The following is a 17544-nucleotide window of genomic DNA, read 5'->3' as shown; positions in this document are numbered from 1 at the left end:
ACCCCTTCGGTTATATATTCCCACATGGAGCTTGTTGGTCGTTACTCCTCGACATTATGGAAATATTATCTTTTTTGATCAACACGGTTACTCTCCCTTAAGGCTATGAATCTAGGTTTTAACCCCCAACAACAGACCCTTTTATTCTCCTGACTTTGGTTTTTTTCGTTTTTGTATTCTGAACCAGAGCCAGTCCTAGAACTGGTTAGCCCTGATTTCTTGGCATGACTCAACTGGGCTTCTAACATACATTCCTTGCGATACATCAGCTGGAACGCAGGGTACTCGGCGATAAAGAATGGGGCTTCTACATATCCCCCCCGAGATTGTCTTACTCATTTACCAGGGTCTAAATACGACAACAGATGCCTATAACTTCGCACAGTCATGCAGATCCGCCTATATTGTCTTTTGTGATCCGTACTGCCGAAGCAAGATTTTCCAATCAATATTAGTATGGTTCTCCAACCCCGAACGTGGACCATGGATGGAACATGTTGACCAACATATATCAATATAGAGCAATTTAATTACTGCTGCAGCCCCAAGCCGAGCCTGGCTGGAAGCTTGCTTTGGAGCAAACACACTATGGCAGCCTACAGAATCCGATATTGACGGCCTGGTGCATGATCGTACTCGAGACTTTCTTTTGAATGTTGGCTTCCCTGCCTTCAAGCTACAGGGCATAGCTTTCGAATCTCTGCATTTAAGCCAAGGAGCCAAGAGTAGTCCGAAACACTACATCCTTACCGACGACAATGAACTTGAAATGCATGAGACACCTTGTTCGCGAGCCCAGTGCAGTGACATCTATTTCCACATCGGAAATGTCAACGACTGTATGGTAATGGTAGACGCAGAATACGGTGATGTATGGCTTTGGGAACCAGATGATGTCCGGTACGGTGGAGCCGGTTTCTATATCTATGACTGCCCTTGGCGTAATACAGTTGCATGGTCCTTGGATAGCTTTGCAATGTTGTTTGGGGCGGTGATAGCTTTGGTGCGGGATTTGAGAGCAGCTCCCTGGAGGACATCTTCGTGGGGTCTGCAGGCACGTAGGGATCTTCTTGACGAGTTGAGAGAACGGATAAATGAGTGTGATTATGTTGTTGCAGAAGATATTTCAGGGTTTTGGCATCAATTGTTTAAAAGCTTGAGAGAAGATTGACATTGCTCCGGCGCTTCATATCAGCCGGGGGTCCTAATTGGACTTCTGTTTCGGACCATGAGCGAGTGTTTTCTGAGACGAAAGAAGTAAGAGGAACGGGGTGCTTAATAGTTGTAGCTAGAGTTGTTCGGGTTCCCCGCAAAACCCGACCCGATTGCGGAGGAAGCCATCGGCTTTTTGTTGTTATCACCTGGTTAAAACCATAGATTTTCTAGAATTGCTTTTACATTTATATACAGATTAGAGCTTGCAAAATTAGTCTAGGGGTGTACACTAGGCCTAAGTAATGCTATACCTATTTAGCTCCAGCGCGGGGAACCTAAATCTGCGCGGGCTCGGGCCGGGTCTTATATCTTGAACCTGAGCCGTAACCCGTTAATAACTCTAGGCATGACCAAGGATTTCCTAGTTGTAGTCTCCTGTAATACAAGATACAAGACACTAAGACCACTTGTAGATAATCGTCTAATGCCATTAGCTGGACATCTGCTACCTGGTTGCCTGAGATTGAAGTAATAACAAATCAACAACCGCTCGCGAGGCCACATCGCATCATAAGACATGTTTCTATACGGTCATCACCACCTTGAACATTTCTGCTCAACGTACACTTGTAATCAATTTTCGTCCGAGACATTTTGGCCTCCCTCTCCCCCAACCAGATCGAAATACTAACTGAAACGTGCCTGCCTTTGCTTTCTTTTTACTGTTTTCATGTAGATAACGTGACGGGTGTACAGCCAAGGGCTAGGAGACCATTGAAATTCTGTACTCGTGTCAGTAATCATTTCCGATGGACATTAGGTAGCTGGAACAATGTGTTGCAGAAGCATGGCCTACATTTCCTGTACAGCAAACGGGGTGGCCTGGGCAAGATCCACCCTGGACAATAGGATTGCCTTGAAAAGGTGACTTATTAGTTTTCGAAGGTGCAAAGGAGAATATCGAGACATACAGGTCAATCCAACTGGAGTGCTCATGTCTGGAACAACTACTCCGAGCAAGCCAAGTAAAGGTGAGACTACACTGTCAGTCGGTAAACCGACCGTTGCGCAGCATTGAACGGGTCCGTTATCGCATTGTGCGGTTGGATCCGCCGAACTAGCAACACCCAGTACGCAAAGGGTGGTCAACAAGGTAGAAACCTTCATGTTGAAAAAGGAAGCAGAAGACAAAAAAACAAAAAAATAGAGAGAGAAAATCCCTGTCGACAATAATCAAGCGTCGAGGGTCCTTACTTATTAGGGTGTTGTGGGAGAATGTTCGTAAACATTGTTTGCAGGAAGATGTGGATTTTATATCTGTCACGGACCCTCAGTTCCACACCCCTAGCCAAGATCAGTTTGGTAGCCGAATATAACCAGGAGGCAGCCACTCATAAGTTTCGGTCGCATGGGCATGGTAACAGTGGCCCTTCCTACGGTACCAAGCAGACAGGCCCACCAGACTTAATAGTTGTGTTATGATAACTCAAATATGGTGGTCACCGAGTAAAAGGCGGAGTTTCCGGTGCAGCTGAACTGTGGATTATTGAATCCCGCAGTAGAGCTTGAGGAAGCGATCTGCTCCGTCCTATCGAGAGTCTAGTCCACGTGCGGAAAGATCGTGTCGATCTCTGTTTAGCGGTTCGTTTACAGATTATGAGCGCGCGAACTATTGAACCTTATCCTGGAGCAAAGCGTGGGCGGCCATGCAGATGCACTCGAAGTGTCCTTACACCTTGAGTAAAACTAGGCCTCTTTTTAACCCCTAATACGCTCCTACAAATTATTCTCTTATCCAATCATAACTGCTTGACAGGGAATTGTTGACGAAGCTGGATAGAATAAGTAAACCGGTTTCAAATAGGTTGATATGTGGGAATATAAGCCCCATCTCCCGATTTTACCAATTAAATGTTACCCACTCAAGCCTAAAACGATACATTTCCCTACAATGTCTTTCAAGAACTAACTAATCTTCCCATTTTGACAATTTTTGAAAAATCTCTTCAATATCATAAGCCATGGCGATAGTGTAGTATTGTCATGCTTTCCTGTTGATCGGCAATCCTATTTACAACTCGCTCCCTGTCTAGTAGGCATATGAAGATGATACAGGATCCTATTATATGTTGGCACTACTGGATGAAAAAAGAGAATAATATTAGGGCCACTCCAGTTTAGCTTCGCAATGTTAAACCTGAAACTACGCCCATGGCTCTCGAATTCTAATACGCCTATCCATTTATGAGAGACCCTTCGCTTTTTGATATATGATCCAACGAAAAAGCCCTGTATCTAGGTCCTTAAGAATTGTTCAAGGTTTAGATAATCCTATGAGACACAAGTGTCAGCGCGGTGGCCAGTGGTATTCTGACGAGACCGCCTGGGATCTACGTCCTCGAGCCTAGTAGAAGTTGTATGGAATTTATTCTGTTTAGCAAGGACACCAAAATTTACTCACGACGACGCCTGTCTGCGGAGTCCGGAGGATCGTACCCTTTCCTGATTACAAAGACCGTCATCAAGCGGATTTGAAGGGTTTGTAAAGAATGCCAAGATCGTTTGATAACTCTCTAACATGGTGTGTTGACCTCGCGGGCACTCGGGAAAAAGGCCGAGATTATATGCGGTATGCAAGCGTAATAATCGACGAAATCAAGGTAAGAGAACCAGTAAGATTTTTTCATTCTGTATTTCGGCTCCCTGACCATATTAAAAGTGAACCAAGAATTTAAACAATGCCTATTACGTAGATAAGTACAATAGCTTTGATCCTTCTCGATTTTACTTGCGAACAGAATAGTCACTAGTCAAAGACCCAGGTCCATGGCCGGAGCTTACACGCCCATCAGAGACAAAGTCAGTCGAATGGCCTCTGGTCCAAGATTCCTTAACTAAGATGGATAGAAATCCCAAGGAGAGGCCAACATGTCCCAATCCTCCTTGTAGCTGAGCCCTTGTTTCGTAGTTTTGCTGTACGTAGCGCAAATCTTGTCTCCTTTTTTTTTTGAATACATCGCGTGATCGCAGTTACTGTTCAAGATACAAAGCTCAGCACACTCTTCAATAGTATTCCTGACTATTCCGCCCAGGTTTAAGTGTTTTCCTCGAGTTGATGCTGGCTCTAAAATTGTGTAAGTATATATGGACCACCTGCGTAGGGATAGACATACGCTTCTGTGGATATATAAGCATCTTGCCCCGCGTCCCTATCATCCCTGATAGCTTCTGGATCATTCATGAATAGGATGACATACTCCTCAATGTATCAACCTCGCCTTTCAATCTGGTAATCTCCTTCTCAAGACCTTCTTCCCTCTCAAGACATTCTTGCTTTGCCTTATTACACGATTCGAGCGACTCTCTTCGACCAACCAAGTACACATGTCCTGGGGCATTGGTGCATACATCGGCGGTTCCAGTATTAAGATCCGCAACATGATCATAGTCGCTCCACCAGCAAGTGGCATCTCTCTTTTTCCAAAAGGTTCCCCTGCATCCTTCTATCTCACTGCATGCCAAGGCACAGGCTGCAATGGACGAGGTACCTTCAACTTTATTGTTTCACTGTCGGGGATACGTGTCATAATAGTATCGGAAAAACAATCCAGGGCCCAACTCCACTTCCGCATCGCGAGGATTGGCACACAGTTCGTTGTATTCCGCTTCTCCGAAGGGGTTATTGAGAGCCTGGTTTCCGGTAGTTAATGGATCCTGGCCTTGCGCGTAGGCGAGGGAAAGAAGGGGAAGAAACGAGAGAGCCCTCATCATGAATAGGATGGTAGGTCTGTGTTAATATACTGAGGGATTTCAATATCCCTGCACTTGGGTTAATACCTCTGAAAACCGTGGTGGTAGGGACATATTCATGTTTGCTTGATGATTATTCTTATAAAGTGAAGTTAAATAAGGCTGAACCTGGCAATCCCACTTAAGTGATCAGATCAATGACCTTTTTATGGTACACCTATAGATAGATACATTATCCATTTTATTGCTACTGTTGCATGGTGGACCGAGGACTCTACCTATTCCGGAAAATGTATCTCCTCGAGATCCCCAGGTTATTTCGTACTTAAAAGCAACCCTAGATTATTGTGAAACATGATTGGCTTTTATCAGCGTGGAGGCAAAATTTCCCAGTTCATACTGTACTCTATAGAGAGACGTATACTATGAATAAATCTGCAAACGGTGTTCGACCGGAAGTGGCTGGCTGATATGGATATGACATTGCACACTACCATGGTTCACGAATGCTGTCAAGACTATATAATCAAGACCAACGTGTGCCTAATTTACTGGAGATCTTCTTTTATTAACTAAGCTGTATAACGGAAATAAAAAATGCCCCAGAAAGTCGAGGGTAGGCAACTATGTAAACCGCTGTCCTGTTGGCCAAAGCCGCTACTGACAAGTGAATGGCTCATATTAGGCTGATTAGAGTCGAACAACTGAATATACAAACTAGGAGCCGATATTCAGCGTTCGTAATCCATGGACTGATGACATATTCTCCCCTTACAGACGTCGTTGTAACTGAAGATACCCACGATGCGTCGTATGAGTTAAGGAAGTATAGGGCATCATGAAACTCTGCAGGCTGCATTGCTGTATCTCTTAAACTGAGCTATGGACAATTCACACAATTCGGTACAAATGAAGGAAGCCTTTCTAGAGATCGCAGCACAAAAGCGCCAAGTACAATCAATTGCTCCTTCAAGACTGCAGGAAGTCGAGCAGATCTTTGTTAACCTCCTCGATGTTAATGTTGTGGATGGCGTGAGACCCTCCAGGGTAGACCTTCAGCTTTCCGTGTCGTAAAAGCTTGACAGATTTGTGTCCAGATGCTTCAATGGGAACTACCTGGTCATCATCGCCGTGAAGAACCAGGACTGGAATATCGATTTTCTTTAGATCTTCTGTGAAGTCCGTCTCCGAAAAGTCCTTGATTGCATCATACGCCGTCTTAAAGCTTGTGTTCATGCCTTGCTGCCACCAGCTCCGAATTTGTCCCTCGCTTTTCTGGACCCCATCCCGGTTGAAGTTGAAGAATGGTCCGCTGGGAACGTCTAGGAAGAATTGCGCTCGATCTTTGCGCATTGCCTGTCGAAAGGAGTCAAAGACAGATTGGTCGGTTCCCTCTGGGTTTGCCGCGGACTTGAGCATAAGGGGTGGCACAGCTCCGACGAGCACAGCTTTCTTGACGCGGCTTGTTCCATGCTTGCCGAGAAAATGTGTCACTTCTCCTCCACCGTGGGAGTGTCCGACCATCATGGCATCTTTAATGTCAAGGTGCTCAAAGAGTTCCTTCAGGTCGTCCACAAATGTATCCATGTTGTTACCGTTCCAAGTCTGGGTAGACCGGCCATGACCCCGTCGGTCGTGTGCAATGACTCGGTAGCCACGCTCGGCCAGGAAAAACATCTGATTCTCCCAATTGTCGCTGCTGAGTGGCCAGCCATGGGAGAAGGTGACGATCTCTCCATCTGGATTGCCCCAATCCTTGTAGAAAAGCTCAGCTCCGTCTCGAAGTTTGAGGTATGGCATGGTGTTCGATATAGTGTGGTGAGGTAAGTTGGTAAAAGACTTAAGGTATACTGCAATGTTCCACAGGTTGCAATTGGAATGGTGCTGGGGAGGTTGCGAGTAGGAAAGAGGTTAAATAGTAACCCTGGTGGTTGTAACTCGGTACGTCAGACATTGTTCTCGACCGGATCTGCCATGAACTTTATCCGTCTTTCCAGCAAATACCAATGTCATGACGTAGCCTTCCACCATGACAATTATAGGATCCATATTTTAAGCTTCTTAGATAAAGTTCGCAGGGAGGCGGACTGCGGATCAACAATCCATCCGTTTTGCCTTTCACTGATGGATCGGGGTGGCGACTGGCATGGAGATCCACTTTAAGGGGAGCCAGAGCTCTCTTCAAAATTTGGAGAATCCCATTGATTGGAGAGATGCAATGTGTGTCAAGGCCCAGGGGAATTCTGTAGAAAAGTGTCTCTTAAGCTGTGTTACTTTGAGCATAGTGATCACACCTTCAAATAGATAAGGATGACTCAAGAAGCATCTAAATAAGTAGCCATATGGTTAAAATTAAGACGTACACATGCTTTCGCGACATTTAAAATTTGCTTACACTATCGCTTAACAAACGTCAAATCATATAAATACAAAAATCATGCTTATATAACACAGTGACGTGCACTATGCAAATAGAAGTTATTCAAGACGAGCGACCAGTTTGGTACCAGCAACCTGTCCCTTGCGAAGGAGATCCAGACCTTTAGGGAGATTATGCAGACCGCCCTCTATGCTCTTAAGAGGAGGTGGTCGCAGTTGATCACAGATGTCGTGCAATGATGCATAAAACCGACGGAGAGCTGCGTTGTCGGATGGGTTGGCCGAAAATCGAGGTCCGACAGGAGGCATCCACTGGTATGGAAGATTAAAGGCTCCATAACCAAGGAGAAAGTCCACTTCCACCCCATCGTCTGTTGTCTTCCCTCTGTCTAGCAAAGTGACTACCTTGCCCTTCGCTTTCTGCACAACCTTAATGCAAAAGTCCGTTGACCCGCCTTCGGAAAAACAGTCCAAGGCTCGGTTTATCTGTGGGTATGCCCGGATAATCTCGTCTGCTGCGGTTGGCGATCGGTAGTCAAACACGTCGTCCGCCCCGTATTGCTTAACCAAGTCATGCGACCGTGGAGAGGCCGTGGTTACGACCTTCAAGCCGGCTAGTTTAGCCACTTGAATGGCGTAGAGACCGGCGCTCGTTGCACCCGCATAAATAAACACAGGCGAGTCACGTTGTCCTCCTTCTGGGCCACCATCAGCCCAAGGAACGTCCAGGCGAGCATTGAGAGCCAGCATCGCGGTGACAGCAGATACCCCATAGGTACTTGCTGCTTCGTCGCTCACGGAGGACGGAACCTTCCAAGCTAGGTCCCCTGGGACCTTGAGAAACTCGGCGAACGAACCACGGTCATAGTATAAGCCACCGTGCACCCAACCTGCTGCCCGGTCCCCGACCTTCCAGTTGCCGGGTGCTTTGGATCCCACCTTGGCCACCGTCCCGGCAAAGTCGCAGCCGATGATGGCGCCTTTCGGAGCGAGGAAATCAACATGTTTGAAGTCTGTGGGATTCAGCGCGACCGCCTTGACGCGAACGAGGATTTCCGTGTCTGATATGGTTGGAGTGGGAACTGTTTGGACCTTCACTCCGTCTCCGCAGGGCTTCCCCAAGGCGTAGTTAGCCAGTCGTGCGGTCGCTAGTCGGTTTCCCACCAGTGCTTGCATCGAGTCTGGGATTGTAGCAGACATCTTGAATTTTGGCTTGGTCGCCCGGCCAGATAGTTAATAAATCGGGTGTGGGTTGGCGGCCTTTGTTATCGTATGCGCAATGTTAGGTTAGGAGTGGGAAGTTCTGGGGAAACAACACGTAGTAACTCTATGCGACCGTGGGAGCTCAGGTATATAACACTAGATGATCATTAAAGGCATCTATTCCCCCGCAGGGAAGAATCAATGGGTGGATCTGATAGATCTTGGCAGAGCCATTAATCGGGAGTGTGAGTTTCCCCGACTCGATAGACTCGCAACTGTTTCTATTCTGGACCCTGATGGCCAGTGGGGGCGCAGCCAATGCCCAATCGGACGACCGGCGCAAGAGCCAATTTTTCCAGGTTGAGTATTTTCTGGCAGAGACAGCAGAACATTTGGAACTGACTGAGCTCGACTCGTGGGAGGTATTATGGAGGTCTTGACGGGGTACAGCCGCGTGGAATAAAATTAGGGTAAGATCTATCCCGTGGCGTCTTTTTTCAATGCAGTTGCGGTCTTCTGCCCCGATCCAGAAATCCCACGATCACCAAACCATATTCAAATAAAACTTCAAAATGAAACTCCGCATAATATGCTAGAAGTATTAACACTATGCCAAGACCTTCTGGAGGAACTGTAATTGCCGTCTAATGTTGTCTTCAAAGGCAACACCTCCTGCATACAGATCAAAATGCCCTCCAGGAACCCTAAATCCCTCTCCAAGAGGTGCCAGCCGTACTGCTTGCTTAGCCTTGTGCAAAGGCGCTTCATTATCCCACGTCGTAACGACCACCAGGAGTGGCTTTCTGCTGCGATGAACTTTCTTTATAGGACGGGAAAAGGGAATCGTAAGAATTGTGCGGGCTGTGACTTTATTCACAAAGTCCGCTCCAAGGTCTGTAGTGAGTCTCTTCCATCCAGCCATTGCCTCAGATCCGGACATCATAGCCAATGAGGATCCATGCTTCCCGTCACCGACTAGAGGGATATATATTGCCTTAGACGAGAATAGAGAGAGCATCCAGTCAAACAGAGACAAAGGTAGCATCCGCAAGGTTTTGAACACAGGTACCTGCCTAGACGCTGCTAGGCCATCGACACATGGTCCTTGCATAATACCGGCAACAAGGTCATGATCTTCAGCCATTAGCGTTGTAACATGCATACCCCCAAAGCTGGCTCCCCAGGCGATAACACGATTGGTATCCCATTTATCCGTTTGTCTTCTGACCCACGCGATGACATCTCGGAAATCCTGTAGCTCCCGAGAGATTGAGAGTAGATTTCTTGGTAAACCATCACTTTCTCCAAAGAAGAGATAATCAAATGTGACAGCCGCATACCCGGCTTCCGCAAATCTCTCTGCGAATGGAAAGAGTCCCCCTGCTTTAACTGCCCCGAATCCATGACCCATGATGATAACCGGAGGGGGTGGATAACATTTTTCCGGAAGAAGACAGCTGACGGCGATCATCAGGTCTGTTATTTGTGTGGCTGGGATCTTGACATCTTCCCTTCGTGGCATGGTATGCCACTTATGTACTAGGACTTGTCACTGGAAAAGAGCGGCCTTGTTGAGAGATAAAAGAGATAAAGGTGATAGGGATATAAACAATAACGATACTCTTATAGCCAAACCACACCCCATTTAAATGTAGTTCGGAGGCTCGGCAACCCGTAAAACCTCCGGTACATCGTGCTCCACTAATGCAGATGTTACTTTGGGTAGAGATTAGAAATCGAAGTATCCGGTTGTTTGTTTTCTCTTACTCCACTGAACTGAGTACACCTTACCCCAGGTCGTCCAGGTGATATGCCGAAATCAAGCCTACGCGAGCAATTCTAGGCCTCGTGGGTATAGGACTTTCAAATTGGCTATTTTCGAGCAAACCAGCCTCTCAGCTCGTTTAGTATAACTTAGAGAAGGCCTTCTAAGTCGCTGAAAAATGGAGAGCACAATATGTGCTCCTGGCCTTGAACCTCTTGCGAATAATTCAATTCGCCCTTGACTTGTACCTAGTCGCAGTTGTTTCTCGTTCTACCTCCAATTCTGTCACTTGGAGAAACAAGAGATTTCCGAATCAATACATTCTAAGAATATACACATGATGCCATAGATTGGTAAACACAGGTTTCGGATAGAATACCACACAATTGCCTTGAGGTGGAAATAAACTATATTTCGGTCATATTCCGCTCGTCTCTGAATCAGTCTATGCATCTCCACGCAATTGCTATTTAACATTTAACGCTTTGCCTAGGATTGACTTTAGTTTCATGTTATTCCTCTTCCTCCTTTGTATTTTATTTCCCTTCTTCTCCGGCTCCCATTTCACCTTATGTGTTGATCACTTCGCCAAATATGTAACCAAATTTTTAAACCCTACCGATATCACCAAGGCCCAACTTAACACACTGACATAACAAATACCAACAGAGTAACAAAGCATATTATTGTCGAACCGCTTCCACACATGAGTGACAAAGAAAGACACCAGAAACAAGAGATTCACGGTTGACCTACACGATGTTTCCAGCTCAAATCATTTCCATCCAGATATTGTTGGTACCGTTAATAGCCCTAACATGAGAGCCCCTGAGTACTCTATCGGAGCCGATCTACTAATTTGTCCTCTAGAGAATGATACACATGGTCTTTATCGATCTTACACTGAATCCCCTGGTTTCTGTTGGCAAGCTTTTGGCTTACCCGTTAGGGTCCACCTTAGGCTCAATATGCTTGGCGACTGATGCTTTAGCGTCGGGGAAATAATTCCACCAAATCCCACTAGTGGATCATATTGTGGGTACTTGTTGCTCCACTCCTCGCAAGCCTAACTAAATGAACATTAGCATCTCTCGGCACGACCTTTAAAGTACATTGAATGTCATGCAACCGGCATCACCTTCGGCTCACCACGTTTTGCTTGGTGTTACAAATCACCTATCGATTATGTATTACTCATGAAACTTGAAGTAGGAGCCTTAATGGTTTGATAGGCGTGCCTTGAGATGAGCACTTGGCGGAGGAAATGTTGTACCGAGCCCGACTACACATCTCAAGGGAAAATCTGAACCCAGACAAGAGACCTCGGCATGTTGTATCCTACCCATTGGTCAGCGAACAATACGACCATGTATTTCGCCCATATTTAAAATGTAGCAACAACAAAGAGCGATGAAAATTCGGCTCTCGTGCGATGCGAGGGAAAAAACAGACAACAACGCGGTCGTGATCCTAGATTCAACCAGTTCTGAAGGATGACGTCGGTTATCAATGAACCAATCAAGCTACCATGTGGGTTGGTACTGCAGAATCGACTAGTAAAGGTAAAGGCGAAATGTCCCATGAAGTCCTGAATGTGTACAAACATGAACTCATGCCCGTTATGTAGGCCGCTATGGCTGAGGCTATGGCAGATAAGACCCGCGTGCCTGACCAGAAGTTCACACGGGCTTACGGCGAATGGGGTAAAGGCAGATGGGGTGCCCTCCTGACCGGTAAACCGAGACAAAAGGCTCTTCGATATATGCAGATTGAAAGCTGACACTCCCAGCAGGAAATATTCAGGTTGATCCACGTAATCTTGGAAATTATTATGACCTTGCAACTCGTGAATCCGCACCGAGAGAGGATCAATTAAATGCATGGAAGCAATACGCCGCCTCCTGCCAGGAGCAGGGTACGCCAGCTATCGCTCAGATTTGCCATCCTGGTCGCCAGTCCCCGAGAGGGGCAGGGGAAAGAGGCATCTTTGGGACGCCAATCGCACCTAGCCCAGTTCCGCTGAAGATTGGGGAAGGCTGTGCGGCCACCATCATCAGAAACATTGCTTTTGGTGTTCCTAAAGAAATGACCGTTTCGGATATTAAACAGGTAGTGCAGCAATTTGTGAATTCTGCCCGGTTCTTAGCGGAATGCGGTTTTGCTGGGGTTGAGCTCCATGCTGCTCATGGTTATCTTTTGTGTGAGTCCATCGATCCTTGAGATTATCCTCCACCTGAAGTTGGTACATTGTCTAACTGCGGTTTAAATAATAGCACAATTCTTGTCCCCGAAGGTAAGCTTTCTTTACCATCTATACACCGAGAAACTGTCCGCATTTACCTAGCTCAGCTGACTAAACACCTCGCAGAGTAATATACGTCATGATAAGTACGGCGGTAGTCCTGAAGCGCGCGCTCGTATCGTTCTTGAAATCATCAAAGAAACCCGCGCCGTGGTGCCAGAGAATTTCTGCATCGGACTCAAGCTCAACTCTGCGGACCATAGCGCGTCGGACTTTGAGGACACTATGAAACAGATTGGTCTCTTTGCGGAGTCTGGAATAGACTTCCTTGAGGTATCAGGTGGGACATATGAGGACCCAACAGTATGTTAGCTCTCTCTTTCCCTAATTTCCTACTGGGGTTACTGGCCACGTTTGTTAATAAACTCTGCCATCGAAAACGGTCATCCTACTTTTGGAACATGACAAGCTAAAACTATCTGCTGCTATAGATGATGGGCCGTGGGCTGAAAGAAGAGATTGCATCCGAGACTGTCCAGCGTACAGCAGCAAGAGAAGCCTTCTTCTTTGACTTTGCTAAGGAAACGAGGAGACGCTTCCCAGGTCTCATCCTCATGCTCACTGGAGGCTTCCGTAGTCGGCAAGGTATTCAGGCCGCCTTAAAAGGCGGAGCGTGTGATATCGTCGGCATCGGGCGCCCAGCAGTTGTTTGCCCAAACTTCCCCGAACTGATCATGGATGATAAATATACAGATGATGAGGCAAAGGTCATTCTGGGAAAGGTACCAACCCCTCTATGGGCGAGAATCTTTCAGATCCGTGTCTTGGGTGGAGGTGCGGAAACGGTATGTCACATGTTGAACCCCTGCCCTGACGGATTGTGCCAGGCATCCTTCTGACTGTATGCAGCAATTTTACGCTGGACAGATTAAACGTATGGCTACCGGGTATGCTACCCATGCGCCGTGATCGAGGACATACCCGAGCCATTGCTGCTGCCGACAAATGCGGTTGGAATATGGGTGTAGAATATTCCTAATTTACTTATTAGCTTTCCTTATATGTTTCTGTTTGACTGCTGTTTCTTGCATTTTATCCTTTCATTGAATACGCATGCCCACATGGTCTTCAGTACTATGAGTTGATCAATTTGTGAAATAGACTATGATTAAGACGAATGTAACTTAAAACGGAACACCATTACAACAGATCATGTCGATGCTTAGGCAGCCTCACTGTCAGGGCTTGTGACATGGATGACAATCTTCCCTCTTGTCCTCCCCGAACGTAGTCGCTCAAATGCTCTGACGGTGTCCTCAAATTCATATACTGCATCAAACTCAACCCGGATCTTTCCCTCTCGGATCCAGTTCGCAATCTGGACAAACTCGTCATTATGGCTCTTCATCAGCAAGGCCACGTATTTCCTCTTTCCACCACCGAGCAACGAGGGGCGGATTAGCCGGTGAGCGAACGTGAGCATTGATGACGCCCCAACCTGGACGAACACCTTCCCAGGTTTCAAGAAAGAGTGGCATTCCTGATAGAGACCCTCAGGCGACCCAATATGATCAACAACATGATCAAACACTTGTCCCTGCGACTTGAGCACCTCCAAAACATCCTGAGCCGTATAATCGATCACCTCATCAGCACCAAGGTCGCGACAGAACTGCACGTTGCGTGTAGAACAAGTCACCGTAACATGACACCCTAACAACTTCGCAATCTGGATCCCATAAACCCCACATCCCCCAGACCCGCCGTTTATGAACACCCTGCTACCTGGAGTGGATATATAGGGCACGATGGATTGGTACGATGACCGCCCCGCAACCCCAATTGTAGCAGCCGCATCTGGATCCACGCCTAACGGCAATGGAGCAGTATTGTTGGCACTTGCGAGTATGAATTCTCCCAGAGTCCCAAATTGCCGTGGCATGCCTAGACAGCCCAAGACGAGCTGACCTGGAGTAAACTGCCGTGCAGCAGGATCGGACCCCACAGCGATGACCCGCCCGCAGAAGTCCATCCCGGGACTGGCCGGTGTGGTTGCGATTAGGACTTTCCCGCAGACGGTGCTCATGGCGGGGGCCTTGTAGTCGGCTGGGTTGATGGATGTGGAGATCACCCGAATGAGGAGCTGGTCGCCTTGTGGGGATCCTGGGGTTCGGGCGTCAGGGGAGAAGACGAGATTCTTCTCGAGGCCTCCCTTGGTGGAGCTGTATAGCCATGCCTTCATTTTCACTGAGTTTGTTATGAGTTTCTTCGGCGTTGTTAGCACAGTATTGGGGTGCAATTCTCTGGTCTAATAGCCTTGGATTGAAGGTAACCATTGAGCTGACGTGGCGACAAGTTAAACCCCGCTTTCATCTATTACGAATGGGCCAATCCCAGGTTCGTATTCATAACGAGATGCTTTGTGGCTTTGAAGATCATGCGTTGAGTCTGTGTTAAACTAAATTTGTCCTGGCAAGGGTTGGTTGACTGACACAGCAACAACACACACAAGTATTTACCTCTTGATGCGATATTTATTATCTAATGATTGTAGCTAAGTGCATGAGTACAAGCAAAAAACAAATCTTTCAACTGTCGGGCGTTGAGTAACAGTGGTGCCCTCAGAAATGATATTACAAGTAGGCCGTGCTCGCGATGACGTTGAATATACTATCACAGAGCTGTATCGAGAATAGTCACGGTGGCACACCTTTCCCAGTGCGAGTCAGCCCCACGTCCCCATTATGAGTTTAATTAAACTCTACTCGTAATCGGGGCAATAAACTATCCGACGGCGATCTGGTATCCACTTCCCTTGGCCCCAGTGCCCCACAACTTATTTCTCAATTACTTACAAGCTTTTCGTCGCGGGCGAACGGCACGATTGAACCATCCGAGGAGCTAAGCTGAAGGGAATCAGTATTGCTTCCGGCTTAATGTGGGTCTGCATTCTGGAATATCGGCAGCCATTCTCTGAATGGCCCCGACTGACCGTTCCCGAACTCTGCCTCAGATATACGATAGTGGCGGACATAGACCAGAGTAACAATCGTTCTTCTCAAAGTATTATTTTACGACTACAATTTCTGAGTTCTGGATCCCAAATCACAGAACAAGCACCATCTCAGGACTTGAAGCACTCGTTTGACGCGAGGACTATTGAATTGAACTTGAGCTACACCAGTGACCCCGGAGGTAAAAGGAAATATATAACCAGGATATTAGATACATGACATGGTATCTCTTGCAACTGTGCGTGCCCATAATGCATCCCTAAAGAGCCTGGGCTCTGGGCTTGTTGCTGTATTTGGTATGTTTAAAAACTGTTTTCTTTACCGTTCGTGTGATAAATGGCATTCCTCATCGATATCCTCTTATCAAATGCGCTTTAGTGGGCGGAACAAGTGGAATTGGTCTATACACAGTCCGTGAATTCGCTCGCTACACTGTTTCCCCGACCGTCTATCTTGTCGGGCGTAATGAGGCGCAAGCAAAGCAGGTTATCCAGGAATTGAGCCTGATAAATCCACACGGCAAGTTCCAGTTCATTAGGACAGATGCGTCGCTCTTACGTGGTGTGGACTCGGCGTGTGAGGTGATTCAAAAGAAGGAAAGTCGGATTAATCTTTTGTTTTTGAGCTGTGGTATTTTTACTATGAAAGGGAGAGATGGTAAGTTTGTTTCACTTCCAGTATCAACAGATCATGAAACCTGTTTTCAACCTGCTTTTTGGGTGGAACCAGATACCTAATACTCTTTTAGAGACCTGCGAAGGTCTAGATAAAAAGTTCAGCCTCCACTACTACGCCAGAATGCGTTTCATCAACAACCTAATACCTCAATTAACTCAAGCTGCTAGTAACAAGAAGTCTGAAAATGCTCTTTCCCGTGTCATAACCGTCCTAGGCGCAGGCCACGAAACAAAAATCGACTTGAACAATCTTGATCTCAAGACAAACTACAACCTCAATAGCTGCGATGTGCACGTGACTACAATGTCTTCCTTAATGGTGGAAGAGCTCGCGTCCCGATATCCATCTACAACGTTCATACATACGTACCCCGGGATCGTGAAATCGGGCATCTCTCGGGAGGCGGGTCCGATTGTAAGTCGCCTTGTTAGGGCTGTGATGTTTCTAGGCCGGCCGTGGATGGTTGCTGAGCAGGAGTGTGGGGAGAGGCATCTTTATGTTGCGACAAGTGGACCTTTTCCTTCGGGTTCGTTGGCTAGGGGACAAAGTAATATTGATGTCCCGGAGAATAGGCGTGGGGCTTATTTGTTGAGCTGGGATGGGGCTGAGGTTGGAAATAGGAAGCTTCTTGATGAGTACCATGCTAGTGGTGTTGGGAGGAAGGTTTGGGAGCATACTGAGGACATGTTTCAGATGGCTTTGAAGAAAAGATAAGCACATGTAAAGATGTATATATATTGACAGGGGATATAAGTTTAGGGGCCTCTTGGGCAACCAAATCCACGGTCGTAGTATACTGAGTTCTTACTCTATTTATATGGACTACTCACTGATAAGCAACTTAGAAATCTCCTTTTATACCGCTAAGAAATTAATGGTAGAAGCTTTTGAGAAAGAATATAGTAATTGTATTACTGTAAGAAATACTATATCTTTCTCGTTTGAATATATAAACAGCCCTTTTAATCGGGTTGAGGGCGGGTCCTATATTTCGAACCTGGAACCGACTCGCGGACTACTCTAGCTGTCACTCATTCAATAATGTATGGTTACGAAAGTCTGCTACATCAACCAAGCCTAATTCTAATGTTCCTAGCAAGTGCCTGCAGCGGGCTTCCAGCACGGTGGGTGTGATCATGTACTGATAGCTATTAGGGTTTGGGGTTGCTTGAATGTTGCTAAAAAGTTGGAGATTGGTATGAATGGTTACTAGGACAGAGAGATTAAGTTTACTATAGCTAGTAATGTCAGCTATTTATGATGTAGTTAATGACCTGCTGCGGATTGTATCATAGATCCTCAGACTCCACAGTATGCAAGATTGGCGAACTCAACTGGATTCAGACGGGTGGGGCCGG

At 46.6% G+C, this 17544-nt stretch overlaps 7 protein-coding genes across 7 annotated transcripts; 2 read left to right on the top strand and 5 right to left on the bottom strand.

Annotated features, from left to right (window-relative positions):
- Positions 1-706: 706 nt before the first annotated feature.
- F9C07_3519 (uncharacterized protein) lies at positions 707-2322 on the bottom strand (the record flags this gene model as incomplete). The annotated part of the gene is made up of 2 exons (XM_071511105.1): positions 707-839; positions 2129-2322. 2 exons carry the CDS (start codon positions 2320-2322, stop codon positions 707-709), a joined length of 327 nt encoding a protein of 108 aa, XP_071366306.1.
- A 3552-nt stretch (positions 2323-5874) lies between these two features.
- Positions 5875-6705, bottom strand: F9C07_3518 (putative hydrolases or acyltransferase; the record flags this gene model as incomplete). Its single annotated transcript, XM_041286220.1, has 1 exon — positions 5875-6705. One exon carries the CDS (start codon positions 6703-6705, stop codon positions 5875-5877), a length of 831 nt encoding a protein of 276 aa, XP_041145826.1.
- A 480-nt stretch (positions 6706-7185) lies between these two features.
- On the bottom strand, positions 7186-9070 carry F9C07_2283125 (toxD-like zinc binding oxidoreductase). The gene has a single exon (XM_041286219.2). The coding sequence runs from the start codon at positions 8482-8484 to the stop codon at positions 7384-7386; it is 1101 nt and encodes a 366-aa protein (XP_041145825.1). The 5' UTR covers positions 8485-9070; the 3' UTR covers positions 7186-7383.
- Positions 9071-9094: 24 nt separating this feature from the next.
- On the bottom strand, positions 9095-10118 carry F9C07_2090070 (hydrolase of the alpha/beta superfamily; the record flags this gene model as incomplete). The annotated part of the gene is made up of 1 exon (XM_041286218.2): positions 9095-10118. The coding sequence occupies exon 1, from the start codon at positions 10007-10009 to the stop codon at positions 9095-9097; it is 915 nt and encodes a 304-aa protein (XP_041145824.1). The 5' UTR covers positions 10010-10118.
- Positions 10119-11745: 1627 nt separating this feature from the next.
- Positions 11746-13463, top strand: F9C07_2202623 (putative FMN binding oxidoreductase; the record flags this gene model as incomplete). The annotated part of the gene is made up of 6 exons (XM_071509540.1): positions 11746-11814; positions 11880-11985; positions 12045-12450; positions 12623-12857; positions 12986-13339; positions 13404-13463. 6 exons carry the CDS (start codon positions 11746-11748, stop codon positions 13461-13463), a joined length of 1230 nt encoding a protein of 409 aa, XP_071366305.1.
- Positions 13464-13534: 71 nt separating this feature from the next.
- On the bottom strand, positions 13535-14736 carry F9C07_2067841 (zinc-binding oxidoreductase; the record flags this gene model as incomplete). The annotated part of the gene is made up of 2 exons (XM_041286217.2): positions 13535-13578; positions 13731-14736. 2 exons carry the CDS (start codon positions 14734-14736, stop codon positions 13535-13537), a joined length of 1050 nt encoding a protein of 349 aa, XP_041145822.2.
- A 532-nt stretch (positions 14737-15268) lies between these two features.
- On the top strand, positions 15269-16972 carry F9C07_2283122 (short-chain dehydrogenase/reductase). Its single transcript, XM_041292651.2, has 3 exons — positions 15269-15804; positions 15887-16165; positions 16257-16972. The coding sequence occupies exons 1-3, from the start codon at positions 15729-15731 to the stop codon at positions 16898-16900; spliced, it is 999 nt and encodes a 332-aa protein (XP_041145821.1). The 5' UTR covers positions 15269-15728; the 3' UTR covers positions 16901-16972.
- The last annotated feature ends 572 nt before the right edge of the window (positions 16973-17544 follow it).

The sequence above is a fragment of the Aspergillus flavus genome, chromosome 4 (genome assembly GCF_009017415.1).
Source record: "Aspergillus flavus chromosome 4, complete sequence".
Classification (NCBI taxonomy): domain Eukaryota; kingdom Fungi; phylum Ascomycota; class Eurotiomycetes; order Eurotiales; family Aspergillaceae; genus Aspergillus; species Aspergillus flavus.
This window is presented reverse-complemented; position numbering and strand designations above follow the sequence as displayed.